A 15,994-nucleotide genomic window follows, 5' to 3' on the forward strand; every position below is an offset into this window, starting at 1 on the left:
TTGCCTAGCATATATAACTTAAATAATACGAATACTGAAAAAAACTGGCTGCTTAAAAGAAAGGAAATTCACTTCTCATTCTTGAACTAGAAGTTTTATTATTTTTCCTATCTGACCACATAACCTACGTTACCTTAGTAAAAACAGGCCATACCAGTGACAAATTCAATTTAATCCTTGTCCTACAGGAACAGGCTTCAACTGCCATAGGGAAATCATACCACCATTTGATGTCAAAGTCTCTTACACATCACATCATCAGCATGTTCCAAGGCAGAACTTCATTTCACTGGAGGTCAAAAGCTCACCTTTGAGGTAGGACAAGTCTCACTCCATGCAATCGTGTATCTCCAATTCAAGCAGCTTAGGGAGTGCTGTATGTTTAACCTGATTAATTCACTTGTGGGATGGACATTTGCAAACAGTACTTCTAAGCACCTCTGAACAAAACTAAGTCCGCTGTTGATGTCAACTAGTAGGCATCGCAATCTGATTATTTCCCTTGGGGCTGGTTTATTTTCTCTACGTTTTTAAATTTAAAAATCAAACAAGCACAATTGCTTTTGCACCCCGAGAGACTGGCAGAGATACAAGCACCATACACTGTGATCATGATGAGTCACGCTGATGAAATTGCGAATCTGTTAGCTACATTTATGGCCCAATTCTTGAAGGTGCTCAAGAACTTCAACTCCCACTGACTTCAACAGGAGATACAGAATCTTACCATCAGGCTCTTAGTGCCACTATCTAATGGATGAGCAAACAAAAATTCCACTAAGTTAATACAGTGATCACATGACAGCATTACACTCTTTTACCAAGACACATTGGTACAGTTACTCAGGATCATCCTTCATCTAAGTCTTCTTCATCCAGTTCCAACCCCATACATGAATATTTTAATACAGACTTGTTAAGCTGTAAAAGCCTATTTGTAGTCTACAGTTTGATGCCATGTCCTGCAAAGATACAATGTATCACACGATTTGTCATTCCTCCAATTCGCCCTTTATTTTAAAGGATCTTTACTGCAGAAAAATACCCTCAATCCCACACCAAGTCAGAGTTCACATTTGATGCGTTCTTACTGATGGCACCAGAATATTATTACTGGAGTACTGGAAAGAGTAGTTCCTAATAAATAGGTGGAGCAAGAGATGGAGGACTGAATCCCTGGATTCTGGGTTCTATTCTCTGTCACCTTCCCCTTTTTGTGCCTCAGCTTGTCCCCTTGTAAAATGAGGGTTAATAATACAGACCTACCTCAACGGGGGATTAATGAACAGATCTTTGCGCAGAAGCAGCACTAGGCAAATGCTCAGCACTGTTCCTCACCACACTCCCAAGAGGCCCAATGCTCCAAGGTGCAGAGTGCTTTGGGGCACTGAGCAGGATTGGGTCCTGGGTCAGTAAGAACATTTGCAGAGGTCTCACTGGAGCCGGAGGCTTTGAGGCCACTCAGATAGTACAGCTTGGAAGATGTTAGTTTAAACCAGTGGTTTTCAACATTTCCAGATGACTGTACCCCTTTCAGGAGTCTGATTTGTCTTGCGTACCCAAGTTTCACCTCACTTAAAAACTCTGCGACCGTCCAGCTCTGAAGGCAGTGCCACCACCAGCAGTAGCGCAGAAGTAAAGGTGGCAACCACTCTTTGCGGCTTGGGAGTACTATTTTTAAAATCCCACTCCCGCAATACCCGCTCCCACATTGTTTGTTGAATTTTATCCTTCTCCAGCTGTTATGGCAGTGGATCCTGTGGGACCCACAAGATCCCAGACCCGCTGCAGAGCTCTAGAGTCTGTCATACTAGGCCAACAGGATGAGTCGACATACCCCTTGGAAGACCTCGGTGTACCCCCAGGGATATGCATACGCCGGTTGAGAACCTCTGGTTTAAACTACGTGAGTTATTTAAAACCAGACCAAGCAAAGCATTAGAAAAAACAATGTATGGAATAAGCTCGTACTGGCCAGAGCAGGACTAGCTAAAATAGGCCTTTTTCATCTCCATGTTCCATAAATCTAATTAAAAAAACTAGAAAAATATCATAATAAAAAATTACTTTTCTTATAATGCTCCTTTTATAATCCACTATCAGTAAAATCTACATTACAATAAAACCAATATAGCCCAATAAAGAGAAACAAAATGTTCAATTAAAAGAGATGGCAGAAACCAGCTTGAAACATTGGAAAAAGCTTTTGCCCCAGTATGTGATTGTTTTTCTTTTAACTTTCAAAAAGACCCAGAAAACGTTACTGTGCCAGAAGACTGGATGTCCTGTAACTGTAATTTAAAATGTGGCAAAACTAGAATGGAAATTTCAGCTCTAAACAGCAAATTCTGGTTATAAATGATGCAAGCATACTGGGAGAGATAATAATTTACAATGAATACATCATAGTCCAGGTTTGGACATAGTCCATACCGCACTTTGCTTTTCAAAGGCAGTGGGTAGGTGCATAGAAAGTGGGAGCCAGCAATGCCACAGTTTTAATCTTGTCTCTGCTACCAAATCACCTTGTGGCAAATCACACTTAGGACAGACAGCTTGGATCTTCAGAGGTGCTGAGCACCCACAGCTTCCATCGTCTTCAGTAATGGCAGTTGTGGGTGCTTATCACCCATGAAAATCAGTTACCTTTTATTTAGGTGTCTGAATTTGGGGTTAGGTGACCAACTTTATGCACCCATATTTGAAAATGTGGCCATTAACATCTGCCTCACCCTATTTGTAAAATACAGATAAATAATACAGACATCTCCGGCAAAAGTGTTAGGGTTAATTATATTTGTAAACAGCTTTCAAAATATAAAACATTACGAAAGATCTAAATATTATTAGACTTTCAGGGAAAGGACTGGCTTTCAAAAAGACTTCTACTTCACATGCAATCAGCCTGAAACCTTACTACACGGGGAGTTCAATGTAGCTAGAGCAATGTAAAACTGGAGCAACACAGTGGTGAATTAAGACCAAAGACTTTTTAAAATCAGGTAACAACAATTTCAAGTTTTCAACCCTTCTGACTATGTCTGTACACAAGGCAGAATCCCAACTGAAAAATACTTGGAGTCAAGAAAACCACCTCATTTTCTGCTCTTCTGAGAATGACTGTAATTATAAGTTTCCTTTTTGCCCAGAAACAGAACTGGGAACCTATTAGAGCTGGACATCTCATTTCAGCCAATGCAGCGTGGAACTGACAAGACACACACCTGGAAACAGGTTTTTCAGAATTTCCTGTAAAAACACTTTACTTGAAACATCTAGATGCTTTAATCTGTAAGTGTCTTTGCCTTGTATGAGTGATTGTTTCAAAGCTCCATATTACCTCACTTTTTTATATGACTTATTTAACGTATTTAACAAATATCTAGTGCACAATGCCTGTAATTGACTATTTCTCTGCTGATTATAACCAAAAGTGAAGAGACTCAGGCCTTTTCCTAGGTTACAACTAATCTAACCTCAAAAAACTGCCAATGTATCAGCCAGACACACAATTGTTTGCCTGCTCTTTACTATGATGATGATGATTGACAATACTTTACTTGCCCATCAAAAACTATGACTTGCGTTGGGCAAGTAATATTTTGCAAGGCTCAACTAGTCTTCTTACCAAGAAAGCCAGCTTACCACTGGCATCCCGTCAGTCTAGCCAGAAACATGACGGATGATCAAAACCTGCAGTGGAACTAGAGTTGCGCCACAATTTCAATATAAATTACTAGCAGCCACAGCAGGCACTTAGTGCATCAGTGAGATACAATTGCTCATGCTGTCCTCTGTCTCAAACTAGAAAACACACAATGGACCATACTCAAACAAAATGCTAACAGCCTTCATTCATTATGCTTTCTATTTGCTTCTCCCATTCTTAGTACATGTGTTCGCAGTGGCGAGAGGAAAGAGTACAGTTACGACTACAAAAGCAACCAAAATGCTATTAGACTCAAAGACTAGAGAAGGATGGTGTAGGAAAAGGAGGATGCCCTTTTGGTTCAGACACTGAGCTGAGACTCAGGAGATCCAAGGTCTTTTCCCAGTTCTGCCACAGACTCCTGATGGGCAAGCCACTTTACTTCTCAATGTTTCCGTTGTTCATCTGTGAAATGCTTATCTCCCAAGGATGTTGTGAGGCTAAATTCATTACAGCTGTGTGGTACTCTAGCATGATGTTCGGAGATAGATAAAAATAGTACTAGAGGCTATCCAACCCTTATCAGTGTATAAGGTCAGACAGCAATACTATATGGGTACCCTTCTAAACCCAATCCTTACTCTTGCAGTAAATCCAGACTAGCACCATAGTCCACAGAACGTCTCTCTCTTAAAAGCCACTGGTCAAATATGCACATATGCCAACTGACAGAAGCAAAGCTCCAATATAACACAATTACTGGACCAGCATTTATGTAGTTTAAGAATTTCTGTCCCTCTCTCATACTCACACCCCCCATCCTCCAACCACCAGCCACTGTATGTTACAGCAAAGTTTCAGTAGAAAACGTAGTGAAAAGAAATCATATGTCAAGTCAGGTGCAACAAATGCAATTCCAAGGGTCAGTGCTTCAATTCACACATTTTCCATTCAGTTTTTCAAGTCTTCTCCAGTTAAGTTTCCTTCATCGTGCAATCATACTTGCTTTGCTACCCTTCTCTTCACATTGTATATCATCTTGAAGTTAACTAGAAAGCAGTCTTTTTTCCTGTCTTTTTTCATTACAGAAACTCAATGAGGCATTCAGTGCTATGCTGGAAAAAATATTTCAGTCTATTCCCAGAAGAGGAGAATGGAAGCAGAAGGAGGTACAAAACATACTTGTGTGTCCACAAAGTTAACAGTTTGTGTTCAATTACTCTAAGTGACAAATAGCACCACATAATACATTAACTTGTTTTTGTGGCTTGCATTAAACTGTTATCCTGCTAGGGCTTTTTCCTCCCCTCTAATCCCCTATTTTGAAGATTTTGGTGATTTTTTAATGCTCGCTGACCGCCCTCCTCTAGATAGCCACGGAACAAGGACAGCATAAGCAGCGGCAATACAACCTTGCCCCACCAATGTGCATGAAGAGGTCACATACAGGGCAAAGTGAGGAATTCAGGTTACTTGGCTCATCCAGTCCCAGCCCCTCTACTGCAACAGTGATCAAAGGGGCCACTTGTACACAAAAAACGTACACACAATTTACGAATTTCAGCCAATGCAGCGTGGAACTGACAAGAGACACACCTGGAAACAGGTTTTTCAGAATTTCCTGTAAAAACACTTTACCTGAAACATCCATCATCTCGATGCTTTAATCTGTATCGTTCCCAAATGTATAAATTTACCATAGGAAGGTACAACCATTTCTCTACCAGTTTTGATTTGAATGATTTTCATTCAAGACCTAACGACCTGAAGATAAACAATACAATTTTGGGTTCTGAATTACGTCAATCTGGTGACATCATTGAAAGAGTCACAATTCTGAAAAAACATCATAATGGTTCTTCCAAGGGGAAACTAAAATGTAAAGTAATGTGTTGAAGTTTAACTGAGACACAAACCAGGAATGCTGCAATGAAATACTTCCATTACATGTTCAGAAAATTAAAGTGCATAACGGACAATAATTAGTGGATCCTTCCTTCCAAAGGAAAATGCCATTCTCCATAATATTTTGTTGTCCTTAAAAATTTCTGTTGAAGTTTAAGACAATCGCTGGATATGGGTTCCCAAATGGAAAGATTAAGGGAACTGTAAAGCTTTGCACTGGTTCCCCCCCCCCCCCCGGCCCCGCCCCACATTTTAAGCCACTTTGTTAAATTATATTTTCTCTGAACATTTCACCTCAGATATCCTTTTGGTAATGTGAGCAAAAAGACGTCAGAATGCACCTATTTGATTGATCACCTACAAGGTGAGGTTAAGGAGAATAATACAGCTACTCACTGTTCAGTTTTGGAAGAACTGTTTTTAATGTATACCAAGTGGACATTAATAATTGCTCTTTTCAAGGCTAGAATAATTCATCTTCAGGTCAAATATGTACAAGAACCTTAAAAATATACAAGTGTTTACAGAATTGTCCAAAATAAGCATAAACCAATACAAACATTTTAATATATACACATACGCAGGCTGGTGATTAAAATTCACCCGACCTTGAAGTCAATAGCAAAAACTAGTCTGAGCACCCATATTCTAACTACCAGTAGCTCAAAAAAATACTGCAAAATGCAATTAAAAAAGCCTGGTAGCTATTTTCTAAACTGGTTGATAGAATATAGTAAAACTTTCTAGGATTTTGCTCAACAAGACTAAAATCTGAAGTAATTAAAGTAAAATCTGGTAGTGGTATAACAAAGTTCCAAGCTCCAGGAAACTAGCCCTACATAGAAAAAACAATACAACATCAAAATGTCTTCTCCAGATTAAATATACTAGAGCAGTGGTTCCCAAACTTGGGACACCGCTTGTGCAGGGAAAGCGCCTGGTGGGCCGAGCCGGTTTGTTTACCTGCTGCATCTGCAGGTTCGGCTGATCACAGCTCCCACTGGCCGCAGTTCGCCGCTCCAGGCCAAGGGGGGCTGCGGGAAGCAGCACGGGCCCAGTGACGTACAGGCCACCGCTTCCCGCAGCCCCCATTGGCCTGGAGCGGCGAACCACAGCCAGGGGGAGCTGCAATAGGCCGAACCTGCGGACGTGGCCCAGGCAAACTGGCCCAGCCCGCCAAGGGCTTTCCCTGCACAAGCGGCGTCCCAACTTTGGGAAACACTCTACTAGAAAGCTGCAAAAGCTCAAGTGTTACTATATCAGGAAAAAGTTACAACAAAAATGGCATCTTCCTACAGAATGATTTTGCTCCTGGCTGATCACTTCACTTTACCGATTAACAGTAAGTAAAAAGCTAGGAAAGCACTTTTTCAGAGAATATGAACATTCTTATACATTACACAGCACAGTTCTTGCTATCCCCCTTCATCCATTAGAAGCTTTAAAAAAAGACATAATATTAGTTTTGCAATTTGGGAACTGCACATTTAGTCGATAATATATTATTATACAAGGCCTCGATCCAGCAAAGCATTTAAGCATATAAACAACTTTAAGAATATGAATAGTCCTATTGACTTCTCACAGACATCTCGCATGCTTAAAAGTTTTGCTAAATCAGGACCTTGCATAACAATAGAATATTATTGATTAAATGTGTAAATGCATCCCCTATACCCAGTCTCCAACCCTGCAAAACCAATATTAAGTCTTTATCTTAAGCTTATAAGAGTTATCACTATTCAGATCTGAATGATTATATTATACAATACAACTTACTTTTCTGCCTAAAGAGATAGAGCCCAACTTAATACACCAAGTACTAATGTTTTCTGGACCTCATACCAAGCACAATTTACAAAACAAAAATTAAACACACACTATATCTGGGGACTTGGACACAGCCACAAGGGAGTATCAATAGTTTTAGTATTTTAAGAGCAATAAACCACTCTTCAAATAATATTGATCTGTGATATCCCAAACAGCCCAAGGACTTTTGTATTAAAGATTTGGATAACATTCCGTCCCCGAACCTGCCATCTTTCCTCAATGGGAGTTTTGACCGAGTAAGGTCAGTGGCATCAAGCCCTCTCCAGGCATTGTAGAAGCTGTTCTTATTGATAGTCTCTTTCATAGCCCAAGGCAACACACTAAAAAGATGGAAGTCTGCACCTCTTTTAAATTTTAAATATAACGGTGTTATACAATGAAATGAATGTGCTGGCAAATTCAGAGAGGGCCTCGTGCTGTTTGAAAGATAAGGAAATGCAGTTTGATGGGATTTGGTCTGTGTTTCTGGTTTGACAGGATTAGTTTTTAATCTGTGAAGTGTACCAGTCCTCCTTTATTATTCCCAGATTTTAAAAAGTTATATTATGCTGGAGTTAAGGCTAGAAGTAAATATCAGAAGCCCCCACATCTTTCCTTCCACAGCCCCACTCACTCCCCAGCTCCCAGCAACACCAGAAAGCAGCACCATGGGAAGCAAGGATCGGAAAAAGGAGCAAAAGCAACTGTGTAAGGAGGACATGGAGGTGTGAATGGAAATGTGAGGAGGCAAGGTCAGAGAACAGGGATGGCTGTCATATAATCTTTTAAAGTGAGATACTGTTAAGGTTACCAGACAGCAACTGTGAAAAAATGGGACGGGGTGGGGGGTAATAGGCCTATATAAGAAAAAGTCCCAAAAAACAGGACTGTCCCTTTAAAAACGGGACATCTGGTCACCCTAGATACTGTATGAGTTTAGAAAGACACAATAAATCCCTCTTCTTCCCATTGAAAAGAGGGGTACCCCCCTTGCACAGCTCCTGTTCAACTGTTCTGAACAAACCTTACTACAGGGATCAAGCTTAGGCATGTGGCACACACCTTTTAAAAGCAGCGACAGTTAGGGTCAACTGCTTGTGTAAGGTTGAGCAAGTAATCTACTAATGAGAAATCCTAACACCTGGGTACAGTCCATCCCCTGCTCCACTCCACTCCCTCACTTCAACCAAGAGAACAGCAACATACAAATTAAGGGGAGAAGACAGGTGGCTGGTTAAATTACCCCTTAAGAACGACCTCAGCTATTGCCAAAGTCTTCACTTCTTGCTGTAAAATAAATTATGATTACAGACGTTTAAAAACTATATTTTAAATAGTTTTGGAGGGAAATTTACCCTACACGTCATAAGCATATATTATACTTTGAAAGGTCTGTTGTACTTCATCATTCAGACTACAAAAGCAAAAAAAAAAAAAAAAAGCTTACAAAACTTTTTAAAAAATCATTTGAAAATACTTTCTTTCCTAGAATAAATATTTTATCTGTAAATGAGCTGAAGAGTTCAGCTGTCTTCAGAGAAGTAAGTGTGTTAAATTTAGAAATTAAATACATTATACTGTGAAACACAGAGATTAACTTAAAGTGAAAATCCTCAACCTGAACTAGGGAAGCACTACTGTTCCCTCCATAATAACACACCTTACTCTGATACATAAATACTTCATGCATGTATATATTACAGTTGCTATTTCCCTTCCCTTGAGTTTAAAATAGAAAATATCAAAATATTTTAAATAGGGGGTTCAAAAATGACCCAATATATCGGTCTTGGAACATTCCAATCTCTCCATCAAAAATCATCCTAACATCTGTCAACAGCACAAGAGAAAAGAAAAGCTGGTTTGCACAGATACTTCAGATACAGAGCACAGTTAGTAAAACAACATGAAATTCTATCACTCTACCTTCAAAATATTTAAATAACTGTATCTGAATACTGAAATTAACACCATGTGCATTCCAGAGTCCATTATCACCAAACTTTTCTTCCCAACATAATCAGATCTTTCAGCGCCAGCTCATCTCTCATTATTCAACAGCAGAATTATGAAGATTTCAAATAATTATGTTTTTTGCTTTGACCGGACTTCAAAATCTTCCATGTTATTTGGGCACTGAGAATCACATCTTGCACCCCATTCTTAGACTTGCAAGTCTCCAAAGGCAGAGAGAACCCTGCATATCCACAATGAGCTGGTGGAGATTGTGGGTGGGGCAGTCAAAGGCAAGATGCACTGGAACTTGGTGGTGGTGGAGGAGATAAAGGTGCGTAAATCTGTATTTATTGCAGATCTACTAGTCTAAGCCCATACCCCACAAGGGATGTGCAGCAGGTTGCAGGTGGTCCTCCTCCTCCCAAAACTGTGTCTGGATGCATGTATGCACGCACACCAAGGACAAACAAACAGATTCCATATCTCAGCCATGCAATCTGTTTACATGGGCTCTGCTTTACTGCTCAGGATTTGGCCCTAAATTCATTAGTCATTCCCCAAAGATCAATACTTCATCAAGCCTCAGGATGTTCAGATGAAAAGCTTTGTTGTGTGACAGAAGAGAGACAACAGGGGAACCTTGACCACAACAACAAACAACAGAATTTAGCAAGCATTAAAAATTTAAACTGAAAATCTAGACTCTTGATACAAAATGTCTATTGCAATAATATGCCTACAGACTAGGAGTCCCTACCATCTCCTCAAGAAGCAAGTAAACCAAAAAATGTGTTACAGTTTACATATTAGTATAGACCATTAAATAGTATGCTTGAGGCAAGTAAGGTATAGCCTGAGGTCATGAGAAGTTTGGTCGAGAAAGTAAAAGACTGCAAAGCACACCTCTGTTACATTCATCACATTAAAATTCATCATTGTTATTTACTTGTGATGGCATTAAAAATAATATAAGAAAGCAAATTCATTCTGACCAAAACAAACGGGAATCAATTTGCACAGTCTGTCAAAGATGTATGCTGGAGTTCTATTAAGCAACTCTAAACATAGAACTCAGTTCTGACACCCATACTCATGCTGAATTATATCTTATTCCACAATTATTTAATTTTAATGGGTATACCTGCAGAGAAAGGTACAGTCCATGTTATGTCAAAATTGGACCCACAGTGACTGGATTGCTGTTATAGTGGGCACAAGTGCTACTAACGAGACTATTCACAGTAGCAAATACCAGGCACAGTAGTAAGTGTTTGCACTATCAGACACAAGTTTTGTCCCCCTTTATACTTCTGTCTTACTACATATTAAGACACTCAAGAAGCTGGTTGTAGAGGAGAAATCTTGTGCAATTCAGCACAAAGGCTCAGAGCTCTTTATTCCTTAATCCTAACTACATATCAACATTTAAATTTTTTTTGCTGGTCCAGTCAGTGGTTGAATAAATTACACTAAACATTTTCAGATTAAAAATGTAATCCCATTCCTCCCAGTACCAAACACCATTGCAATTGTACTATATTAATACTTATCCCTATACTGGGATGATCCTCATCAAGAGCTATAATCAATATTTCTGAAGTATTAAATACATCCCTCCAGTCATCTGCCACTAGCACTCTTTCCTTTCAAAAAACCTTTTCCTCTGAAGATTCTACTTCTAGAAAAGCTTTATAACATTTCTCCCACACATCAAATCTCCACTTCAAGTGAAAAAAATTTTCTGTCTATCCTAAGTCTCTTAACTTTGTCAAAAAGAAAAGGAGTACCTGTGGCACCTTAGAGACGAACAAATTTATTTGAGCATAAGCTTTTGTGAGCTACAGCTCACTTCATCAGATGCATTCAGTGGAAAATGCAGTGGGGAAATTTATATACATAGAGAACATGAAACAATGGGTGTTACCATACACACTGTAACCAGAGCGATCACTTAAGGTGAGCTATTACCAGCAGGAGAGCTGGGGGGGGGGGGGGGGGAGGGAGGTTCCTTTTGTAGTGATGATCAAGGTGGGCCATTTCCAGCAGTTGACGAGAACGTCTGAGGAACAGTTGGGGGGGGGGGGGGGGGGGGGGGGGGGGGGGGGGGAATAAACATGGGGAAATAGTTTTACTTTGTGTAATGACCCATCCACTCCCAGTCTCTATTCAAGTCTAAGTTAATGGTATCCAGTTTGCAAATTAATTCCAATTCAGCAGTCTCTTGTTGGAGTCTGTTTTTGAAGTTTTTTTGTTGAAGTATTGCCACTTTTAGGTCTGTAATCGAGGGACCAGAGAGATTGAAGTGTTCTCCAACTGGTTTTTGAATGTTATAATTCTTGACGTCTGATTTCTGTCCATTTATTCTTTTAAGTAGAGACTGTCCAGTTTGGCCAATGTACATGGCAGAGGGGCATTGCTGGCACATGATGGCATATATCACATTGGTAGATGTGCAGGTGAACGAGCCTCTGATGGTGTGGCTGATGTGATTAGGCCCTATGATGGTGTCCCCTGAATAGATATGTGGACAGAGTTGGCAACGGGCTTTGTTGCAAGGATAGGTTCCTGGGTTAGTGGTTCTGGTGTGTGGTTGCTGGTGAGTATTTGCTTCAGGTTGGGGGGCTGTCTGTAAGCAAGGACTGGCCTGTCTCCCAAGATCTGTGAGAGTGATGGGTCGTCCTTCAGGATAGGTTGTAGATCCTTGATGATGCGTTGGAGAGGTTTTAGTTGGGGGCTGAAGGGGATGGCTAGTGGCATTCTGTTATTTTCTTTGTTGGGCCTGTCCTGTAGTAGGTGACTTCTGGGTACTCTTCTGGCTCTGTCAATCTGTTTCTTCACTTCCGCAGGTGGGTATTGTAGTTGTAAGAATGCTTGATAGAGACCTTGTAGGTGTGTGTCTCTGTCTGAGGGGTTGGGGCAAATGCGGTTGTATCGTAGAGCTTGGCTGTAGACAATGGATCGTGTGGTGTGGTCTGGATGAAAGCTGGAGGCATGTAGGTAGGAACAGAGGTCAGTAGGTTTCCGGTATAGGGTGGTGTTTATGTGACCACCGCTTATTAGCACCGTAGTGTCCAGGAAGTGGATCTCTTGTGTGGACTGGTCCAGGCTGAGGTTGATGGTGGGATGGAAATTGTTGAAATCATGGTGGAATTCCTCAAGGGCTTCGTTTCTATGGGTCCAGATGATGAAGATGTCACCAGTATAGTGCAAGTAGAGTAGGGGCATTAGGGGACGAGAGCTGAGGAAGCGTTGTTCTAAGTCAACCATAAAAATGGACACAAATCAGACGTCAAGAATTATAACATTCAAAAACCAGTTGGAGAACACTTCAATCTCTCTGGTCCCTCGATTACAGACCTAAAAGTGGCAATACTTCAACAAAAAAACTTCAAAAACAGACTCCAACAAGAGACTGCTGAATTGGAATTAATTTGCAAACTGGATACCATTAACTTAGACTTGAATAGAGACTGGGAGTGGATGGGTCATTACACAAAGTAAAACTATTTCCCCATGTTTATTCCCCCCCCCCACACACACACACACTGTTCCTCAGACGTTCTCGTCAACTGCTGGAAATGGCCCACCTTGATCATCACTACAAAAGGAACCTCCCCCCGCCCCCAGCTCTCCTGCTGGTAATAGCTCACCTTAAGTGATCGCTCTGGTTACAGTGTGTATGGTAACACCCATTGTTTCATTTTCTCTATGTATATAAATCTCCCCACTGTATTTTCCACTGAATGCATCCGATGAAGTGAGCTGTAGCTCACAAAAGCTTATGCTCAAATAAATTTGTTCGTCTCTAAGGTGCCACAAGTACTCCTTTTCTTTTTGCGAATACAGACTAACATGGCTGCTACTCTGAAACTTAACTTTGTCAAGTTTTTTGAGATTGTACATAAGCCGGTATATAAAACAAACTAAGTTATCTTAAAAAATACATAATGTTTGTGGCAACAGTAGCAATAATAACTATAGCCTCATAATAAATAATATTAATAATGAACTGTGCTAGCAACAATGCAGCTAACAGAATAACTAAGTTCCACTTTTCTCTACAAGTTCCTGTCCAGGAACAGGGATTCCTGTCCAGGGATTTCAGGGTTATAAAAAAAGGCAGATTGTATAGTAAATGCTTCACTATATTTTAAAATATGCTTTCAACTATCCAACTGGCAGTGTTAAAATAACAGCAAAGTGAATTTTTAATGTCACACACACGACTTCCAGCTCAGAGAGATTAGAAGACTTTCCCCCAGAGTATAGGGGGGACTCCCACCAGAAGATCCCTGACACTATGGTATATCAGTCCCTCTTTCTCCATCAATCAGCAATGAGATAATCACCAGGAAAAATTGTGTGGGTCAGCCCCTCTCAGACAGAAATGGCATCTTCTCACTAGATCCCCGGTATTGGGGTGAATAGGGTCCTCTGTCAGTCAGACATCAAGTGAGGGTAGGGACAGAATAAATGGAGAGGGAGGGGAACTGAGGTAAAGCAGGATGGGGGGTGTTTCTGGGGGAGCATGTTGGGGAGGCATAGGCAGGTATTGACTCAAGGGGGCTTTGCTGTGTGGACGCTAAGGGAGCACGCTTCCTGCTCCTGCCTCGGCATCCACCCTGTAATGTGGCAGGATCAGGAAACACACAAGTTACATATGAGAGGAAGGAGGGCCCTCCTGCCCCCCCCCCCCCCCCAGCAAGAGGATATTCTCTATGCCCCCCACCACACACACACACACATACCAGGCTGTTATGTCCCTGTACCCCTCTCCAAAGAGCGGATGGCAAACTTTCCAGCACTTCCTATCGAGCCTAAGACCCCGCAGCCAGGGGGGGATCTGGGGGGTGGAGAACTATCTGAACTGGGAATCACTGGGGAGAGATAAATGGGGCGTCCTCTATGGGGAGGGTCCCCCCATACCCCAGCCAGACAAGGGAATAAGGCAGCCCCCCCCCCCCCCCCGGGGGAGACCAGGAAATTTGAGTCACTGGGGGGGGGGATATAGGATAGCCCCGTATCCCCTCCGTCCCCCAACTTGGGGGGACATGGCGCAGCCCCTCCCACCCCTACCCCAGGGACGGGGGCACAGGGCAGGCCCCCCCGGGGACAAGGGGGCACCCCCACTCACTGGGAGGAAGGGGGCATGAACCCCTCCAGGCCCGAGGGGAAAGGGGCTGGGACGCCCCCACCCGCACAGGGCGCCCCACTCACCGCCCCGCCCCCGCACAGGGCGCCCCACTCACCGCCCCCCTCCTCTCCGGCTCCTGACTCTTCCCAGGACAGTTTGTTACCGGAGTGGCCCGGGGGCAGCCAACGCGCATGCGCGGCCGCTGCTCCGGCTGGGGCGGGGAGAGCTGCGGGGGGAGGGGAAAAGGGGGCACAGTGAGGGGGCAGGATGGGAGGGTCAAAGTGGGGGTGGGTTAGAGGGCGGGAGAGGGGACCTAGAGGGCAGGATCTGGGGGGTGCTTCGGGGGAGCAGGATGGGGGGGCCAGAGGGCGGGAGAGGGGACCTAGAGGGCAGGATCTGGGGGGTGCTTCAGAGGGGGCAAGATGGTGGGGGGACCCAGGAGCAGGATGGGGGGGCCAGAGGGCGGGAGAGGGGACCTAGAGGACAGGATCGGGGGTGGGGGCGTTTCAGAGGGGGCAAGATGTGGGGGGGATCAGAGTGAGGGGGCGGGGTGGGGGGGACCCAGGAGCAGGATGGGGGGTGTTTCAGAGGGGGCAGGTGCAGGGACAGGTTATGTGGACAGGATGGAGAGGGAAAAGGGAAGGATGCAATTGATGGAGGGGGATAGACTGGGAGCGAGACATTGGGCAAGGGGGACACAGGGCAGAGGGAGGGGGTGCACCTAAGGGTGTGAGGGAGAGCAAGAGGGGGGCAGGAAATGAGAGCTGAAGAATGGGAAAAACTGGGGGCAGGACAGAAGGGGGACACTAGGGAGCAGTGTAAGAGGGCTAGGGGGGCAGGAAGAGGGAGGAGACAGACATGGGGGGTGATAAAAGAGGGCAGTGTATGGGAGCTGAGTGCTGAGGCTGGTCCATGGTCTGGGCACTAGCCTAGAATTTGGGAGATGCAGGTTCACGTCTCTGCTGTTCCATAGTGTTCCTGTGTGACTTTGGGCAAGTCATTCAGCACCTCTTGTGCCTCAGTTCCTCATTTGTACAATGGGAATAATGATGCTTTCCTAACTCATAGGGGTGTTGTGAGGATAAATATACAGTATTAAAGATTGTGAGATGCTCAGATACTTATCAGGAACCCATTAAAGTAGTATCTTTGATAGATAGATAAAAGAACAGCCAAACAGAGAAATAGAGAGGGTCTGGGAATCTGAAGGGGAGGGGAAAGTGGGGAACACTTGGGAGAGTGGACAAAGATGCACAAGGACATTTTCTGTAAAGAGGGTAGCTTCTCCTGGTCACCTGAACTGACAAAGGGAAACATCAAACCAATTCTCAAGGCAGTGATTTATTAGGAAGGGGCAAAGCCGAGGATTCACCCTCCAATCCGCTAGTCTGTACACTTCATACATGGTTTTGACAGGATCATTTATGCCCTGATCATGCAAATTTCATCTGGGAGGACAGAATTGCTTAGAATGTTAGGACATGTTAATTTGCCAAGTGTAGGTTTTGGGAATGCTGTTTTTTATAGATACTTCCAGC

General features: G+C 42.9%; 1 protein-coding gene across 9 annotated transcripts in view; it reads right to left on the minus strand.

The window, feature by feature from the left end:
• Nucleotides 1-14,665, minus strand: part of LOC102930949 (lethal(3)malignant brain tumor-like protein 4) — an 84,267-nt gene extending 69,602 nt beyond the window's left edge. For 3 of the 9 annotated variants that reach the window (XM_043532250.1, XM_037881819.2, XM_037881813.2), the window contains exon 1: nt 14,572-14,632. Coding sequence is in view for 3 of the 9 variants with exons in the window: in XM_037881818.2 (XP_037737746.2) it covers nt 14,572-14,649 (78 nt within the window). In the remaining 6 variants the exon portion in view is untranslated. Of the gene's footprint in view, nt 1-8,609; nt 10,075-14,070; nt 14,461-14,571 lie in introns of those variants that run through there. The other 6 variants (XM_043532247.1, XM_043532246.1, XM_037881818.2 and 3 more) reach the window with 5 other exon arrangements.
• Nucleotides 14,666-15,994: the final 1,329 nt, after the last annotated feature.

Source organism: Chelonia mydas, chromosome 19 (assembly GCF_015237465.2).
Source record: "Chelonia mydas isolate rCheMyd1 chromosome 19, rCheMyd1.pri.v2, whole genome shotgun sequence".
Classification (NCBI taxonomy): domain Eukaryota; kingdom Metazoa; phylum Chordata; order Testudines; family Cheloniidae; genus Chelonia; species Chelonia mydas.